Genomic DNA, 6,905 nt, shown 5'->3' with positions numbered 1-6,905 from the left:
TACATTAACAGAGGTAAACGCCCGATCGTGTGGTGCAGGTTTAAACACGCTTTATGTCATTTCTGCCGCTTTGGATCTCTCAATCAAAACAGTGGAAACAAAAGACATTATTTCAAGACATGAAGTTAAACATCCAACGTTTTTAATGAAAAACTATTGTGTGACGTGATGTGACACCTGATTCTTCTTCTTCTTCTTCTTCTCACTGTTCTTCCTTCACTCTTTTCCTTTCCTTTGTCCTTTCTTCTTCATTATTTATTTGTATAATTTTATTGTTTGTTTTTTCAATCTTTTTTAACCTGGTCTATAAAAATGATCAACAATAGGACAGGTTGTTAAGTTTGCACAATTATCGATATCCGCCCGTATGAGACTTCTCAGCCATGTTGCCCAGGCGTGGTTTAAACATTTTTGGAAACACTACACAACTCAACAAAATGTGTACAAATCCTGCGTCTCAATAGGTTAATTAAATAGACCTCATTCAGTTTCCTGTTCAACGATCAAAAGTCCTGCAGGTCAGCTGGACAGATGTGAGGCATCACGCTGACGACTGAGCAGCTGTACGATCCAGAAACGACAACTGGAAGCTACATTTGTCCAAAAGCCACAAAAAACAAAACAAAATATGACTTTTTTTTTTTTTTTGCTCTTCCCCGTCGTTCCTTCATTCCTCTCAGTGTGTCACCCTCGTCTCCTGTCCTCCCTCCTGATGGCGCACCTCCGTCGCCCAGCCCTCGCTTATCTATCCATCTTCATCTGCCCTTCCTGTACCCTTCTCTCTCTCCGTCCGCGTCTCCTTCCATCTTCGCTCTCTCTCATTTTCTCCCCCCACATGTGGTTTTGCTCTCCATCCCTCTGTACTCCGTCCCTCCTCCTCCTCCTCTCCTCCTCTTCTCTCATCCCTCGCTCACATATGGTTTCTCTCTCCTGGTCTGTGTGTGTTTGGTGTTACCCAGAGTTCACTGGGGCTCCCTGCTCCTATGTGTGTGTGTGTCTGCAGGCGTCCGGGTTTGCCTGCCTGGGCCTGTTTCTGTGTGTGTGTGTGTGTGTGTGTGTGTGTGTGTGTGTGTGTGTGTGTGTGTGTCTGTGTGTGTGTTAGGTAGAGTTCAGCAGGGCAGCAGCAGGTTATGCAACAGCTTCAGTTGTAGGTCATTGAGAGGAAGACTTCACCTCCTCTCTCCTCTTCTTGAATGTGTTTATTTACCAGAATGTGATCGTGTCCAGTTAAAAACAAATACCAGAAATAGAATAAACTCAATAAATTATCATGTCAAGGGTTGCAAAAAAAAATATTTTAAACCAAAAGGTTTTTGAGGGCGCTCCAATTGATTGGCCACCGATCATTATTGGCGGATATTCATTTTAAATAGGTTGATCTGTGGTCCAACCGGTTTTTAAATGCATATTTTTTTATGTATGTATGTTCTTTTATAAAGTGTGGACCCCAGGAAGAGCACAGCTACAGTAATGGCGATTACACCAAATACAAAACAAGTAAACAAAAAAAACAAATGATGAATGAATGAATTCTTCATTTTGAATTCTTTTGGCCGTCCAGTGAAAATCTGATGCGGTGAAAGCCAAAGTTCAGAGGAACATGAAGCTTTAAACAGCGAACTGCAGGTTAACACAACAAGTTCACAGTAAATAAATGTACTGAAGTACTTCAGCTGAGTACAGTTTGGGGGTAAAAGTACTGATACTAAATCCTGTGTCCTATTTCTTTTTTCTTAATTCTGTGACAGTTTAGAGATAACTCTTAATTTTCTTTGAATCATGCAGAATAAATCGAAGTATTTATTTCCTCAACATTTGAATGGTGTTTTTATTATGCCACTAATACTAACAGATGATTTAAGGAAAGAAAAAAGTAATGAAACAACTGTTAGATGTATGATCGGAGCGCGCTCAATCGAATTCTGGAGTAAATACAGTAGAAAACTTGATTTAGTTACAGCTTTTGCAAAGTAAAGTGTTTTTAAATCACAATAACGAAACATCTTTTTGGTTCCTGATCAGAGAAATGATCGGAAATTTACCAAACCATCACAAACCCAGTTTCAGCCACTGTGCGTGAGATTTCCTCCCGTAAATGTGGCATATTGTCCTTAGACTTACCCAACATGCTGACATGTAAGCGTGGGCTGGATGGTGTTTGTGTTTTTCTTCTCACTGCTTAACAGACAGCTTAATCTCTCTGGAAGTGTGAGGGTGTTTGTTCGTGAATCACTGGGTTTCGGTTAATCTCCGTCTGTCTTTATCCAGTTACTGGACCTGTTTACGCAGTGGGATTGGTCGACCTACCTTGCTGACTACGGGAAACCTACCTGCAAATACCTGAGAGTCAACCCACACACTGCACTGGCCCTGCTGGAGAAGTAAGTCCTTCATTTCATCAACTCTGTCTGCTGGCTTTCCACTCTTTCATCATACCGAGTTATCTGTCCTTGTTGTTCCTGGATCCCTCATTTCCTTCTTTGAATTTACTGGAATCGACTGTTTTGCCAACAGAACATTGATTATCAATTTAACAAACTCTTTATTGGAAAGTCGCCATTATTTGCATCAAAGACGACTTTATTGAACTCCAGCTATCATCTCAGCCGCTGTTTTCTGTCTCCTGTCCGTCCTCTCTGTCGTGTTTTGACAGGTTATTTAAGCCGTGAGTATTGTGTGCGTCGTGTGTGAGTGATGTTGGATTCCAGCATGTTTACAGACGACTACTAAAGTGTGTGTGTGATATCACGTCAGGGTTAAACGCACGCACTTCCTCACCGCAATACAAATAAACTCATGTCGTAACGGTGCTGATGTTTATCATCGTGGCGGTTGAAATACACCCTCATGTGTGCCATCGGTTAATCAGTGTAGACGCGCACACACACAAAAAACATTTTAATCTGAGACACACACACGGTCGTATGATCCGGATCCAGAGGGCCCCCAGGCGCCCGGTGGTCTCCTCTGTGCCCAGGAGGAAGCACCCTGCTGGGGCTTGTCTGCTCCGCTGGGCCCCTGAACTTCCTGGAGGTCCGTAACAGTCCAGTGTTCTGCGACAGAACACACACGGAGACGAACTGTTTCATGTGACACAGAACACACACACACACCGAACGTTAAAGCCTTTCTGTTCTTTAACAGGTGACTGTAGCAGAGGTGTGTGTGTGTGTGCTGAGCATGCTCGTACAATTCTGCACTTGTGTGTGTTCTCCTGAGTTTTTACTTACAGCACTCAAACACTGAGAACGTGAAGTCTAAAAACAAAACGTTAACCTCGTTTAATTCTCTCCTTCCTCACTTCCTGTTTTTCTCCTCCACCTCCAGGATGAGGGAGACGAGCAGGAAGAACAACGTCTTCGCCCAGTTCAGGAAGACGGACCGAGACAGACAGAAACTCATCGACACCGTCATCAAGCAGCTACGCAACCTCATCGCACAGCACCACACCTAGAGCGGAGCCGCCTGATTGGCTGTTTTTTCCGAAACCATCCGGCCCGATGACTTCACTGATCCGTTCAACCCTGCGACCATCGGCTGATCTATGCACCTTAACTTCACTCGACTCCTCCGACAACCAGAACCACTTCCCCACTGGTCATCTGTAAACCTGCATCAAGCTTATTGGATAACAAGCTCATTGTCTTCAGTCTCATTGGTTAATGTATGCAGCTGTTTCTGTGATAACTAACAACACTACCGGGGCTACAACGAGCTCTGTTTTGACTTTAACTTCACTTTATCTGTCTGCTATTTGACTGAAACACGAATCGTATCAGGCCTCAACTAAGCGATCCTGTTCGTTACTGCCCGACTGAAGAAACTCTCAAAAGTCATGTTGGTTTTTCAAAGTTTCTCCCTGGAAATGAATCCTGAAAAACAAACGGAAGCTGTCCCGAATCGTCTAATTGCCTCGAGACAAGGAAGCAAAGAAATACAAGACAGAAAGTAAACAAACGCTGTGGTGACGAAACGTCCTACCAGCTGCCACTAAAGGATCAGGCTGGTGATGTTCTACGTTTTTCTTACTATTGATAAATGTTTGTTTTGAATAAATCCCACCGAACAGCTGGGCTAGAGCACCAAATGTGGATTAATCCACCCCTGAAAATAGTCCCCAACAAAAGCACTTTTTACTCATGTTAGACTGAAGTTTAGAAAATTACTGAGTTTTTTTTAAGTCAGTAGCAACTAAAGGCTGAGAGCCACAGAGAGTGTAGGGACATAATAACGTATAGAGAGACGGATTAGCACATTTTTTAGTTTTAGTGGGATTTTTTTGACAAAAAGGAAAATGTAGAACATCACCAACCTCATCTTTGAGCTTCTTCTTCGATCTAAGAGATTTCAGATCTGTGGAGAACAAAACAAGATAAAATGAGCAGCTAAAAAAGCATAAAAGACGCCATGAAAAGTAAGTTAATATGAAGATGGCGTGCGTCAATGAAAATATGTGGTTGTGGTAGAAATCCTCCTGCTTCCGATAGCGATAAAACTCTGTCGCTCTACTTTGGTTACTGGATGCGATCGGGCCTCGACGTACTCGTAGGTCTGCAGGGTGGGAACATGTAGACACCTTTGGAAAACTGTGAGGCGAGATCGTAGGAGATTTTAGTCTTTGTACCACAAGCTTCCTCGTTTCCTAAACCCCCCCCCCCCCCCCCCCCCCCCCCCCGTCTGTCCTCGACCTTTATCGTCTTCCACGTCGCTCCCCCTCACTGTGGCACAAACGACACAACGTATTGAATGTAGATCAGAGAGGGGCGTCTTCCCTGTTTTAATCCTGCAGCCAGAAAAAGCACTGGAGAAAAAAAAAAACGTATGAACGGAATGTTACTCAACTCAAAAGGGGGGGGATATTCACACAACATGGCAACCCTTCCTCCCCCCCCTCTCTCTCTTAATATACAACCTGCAAACACTTGAATGGCTGCTCAGATCTGGCGACTTGTATTCCCTCTTCCTTGACGCCGGAGAGCGCACCGCGTGTTTGGGATGTGAAAAATGGGGGATGACGCCCAAACATGGCAACGCAGGCGGGGATGTTGCCTGAGCATTTTTCTACTCTTCACGTATAAATAACTGGGTCTTAAAAGAGGGGGAGAACGCCCCAATCTGGCAACCGCTACTAATTTGTATAGAAGTCGTCGTACTAATGCCGAGCACACACACTTTTTATGTCTTCCATGAACATACGCCAACATATGTGTGTGTTATGGCTTCCTGTACACACACACACACACTTTTGTTTAGTTGAAGCACATAATTACACTCACACTAGATTAGTTTTGAACTAATACGGATCTTTTTGCTCTTTTTTTTGTTGCTTTTTTCTTGAACTTGGGTGCAATAATAGCATTGGAAACTGCAGCTGTGTGTGTCTGTGTGTGTGTGTGTGCGCGCGCGCTTTATAAAGGGATTCAAACCTACAGTGTGTGTGTGTGTGTGTGTGTGTGTGTGTGTCAGAAGGGAATTAAAGTCTTCCGCTTCCTCTCTGTTCGATCAGTCGCCATGTTGGATTCATGCATCGTGTGTGTTTGTGTTCACTCGTGCATGCCGGCACTGTGAAATCAAGTGTGTGCATTTATAATGTGTGTGTCTGTGTGTGTGTGTGTGTTTCATCCATCCTTAGCTGTGTATCATTTCTAGGTGTTAGTAAAGGGAATCGGGCCGTTGTTATTGAATGTGCCTTTGCTGTATTTTGTTGTATTTTTCCTGCCAATAAAAGCAGCAACACTCGCGGAGTCGAGAGTCTGGACGCATCAACAACAAAAGTCTTAACTCAAAGTCCTCTTACGAGCTTTTTCTAGAGCTTTCAGCCACTTCTCACCGTCTCCTGGAGGTCTGTTCTCTCGTCTTTTAGCTTTTCTGTGACACATTGTGATTCTTTGTGCTGTTATTTGCTATAATCTGAGTAGTAGCCGCCTGTAGGATTAATTTTCAGATTCAAGATGGTGACCGATCAGTGGCTCCGTCATTATCCACATCTCTTTACGTAGACTTACTGTAGTTAAGAAGATTGTACTCAACGGAAACACTCACTGGGTCCGTTTCTGTTTGTAGTGTTCTGATTCAGGCGTCGTGCCTATAGTTTAGTTTTAGTTGCAGATTAGCTCAAACTCCAGGATTTTGGATAAACTTAAGCTCGCTAAAATTCCTCGCGTGGCAGCAACGAGCATTCAAACTGACAACCGTCAGCGTCCAGACTCCTCACGGCCGCCGATGTTGCTGCTCTACTTTTGTTTTTGTATTTTGTAAGCAGAAATCGTTGCTGAGACAGAAGCACTGTACACGCTGTTGTTATTAAACCACTAATGAATGAAACTAAAAGTAAAAATACTAATAAAAGTTGCCAACAAATGCCAACAGAGACAAATATGGAATAAATGGAAAACTGTTGAAGATGTTTGTCTCGTCTCTTATTTTATCAAGTTATATCATTGACTACTGTTTCCTTTCTTTGTGTTTTATGTTCTTGTGCATGTAAAAGATCTTGAAAGTTAGAAAAGTCAGAGAAGCTCCTCTCTCCCACAGAAAACCACTGCCCCTGAACGCCTCGTCAGTGGTCCCGCCTTCAATTCTATGACTTTGTGACATCACACTACGTCACGGAGTCACATATTTGCATAATTTATGCTGATATTCACTGTAGAAGTGAAGAAACGCTGACCGCAGCCATGAGGAGCAGTGCTGACTCAGGCGTGTGTGAGCTGACCAATCAGAGGAGACCGTGGGGGGGCCTTAAAGAGACGGGAGCTAAAACAGAGCACCTATTGCAGTGTTTGAATGAGCCTGTCTCCTTTAATTTGTGTATTAATGTTCAGAAAATTTATGGTTTTTTTTCAATATATAAAGGAAAAGACAGTTGACAGGTATGCTAAGCTAAGCTCACCATGTCCTCAGGA

General features: G+C 43.3%; 1 protein-coding gene across 2 annotated transcripts in view; it reads left to right on the top strand.

Moving 5' to 3' along the window:
- exoc6b (exocyst complex component 6B) overlaps positions 1–4,659 on the top strand; it is an 82,212-nt gene extending 77,553 nt beyond the window's left edge. Inside the window, exons 20-21 of one of the 2 annotated variants that reach the window (XR_012179720.1) lie at positions 2,269–2,381; positions 3,328–3,416. Coding sequence is in view for 1 of the 2 variants with exons in the window: in XM_073474788.1 (XP_073330889.1) it covers positions 2,269–2,381; positions 3,328–3,454 (240 nt within the window). In the remaining variant the exon portion in view is untranslated. Of the gene's footprint in view, positions 1–2,268; positions 2,382–3,327 lie in introns of both variants that reach the window. The other variant, XM_073474788.1, reaches the window with a different exon arrangement.
- The last annotated feature ends 2,246 nt before the right edge of the window (positions 4,660–6,905 follow it).

This window comes from Pagrus major, chromosome 10 (assembly GCF_040436345.1).
Source record: "Pagrus major chromosome 10, Pma_NU_1.0".
Taxonomy (NCBI): Eukaryota; Metazoa; Chordata; class Actinopteri; order Spariformes; family Sparidae; genus Pagrus; species Pagrus major.
The sequence above is the reverse complement of the archived record's forward strand: the minus strand, read 5'-3'. Positions and strand labels throughout refer to the sequence as shown.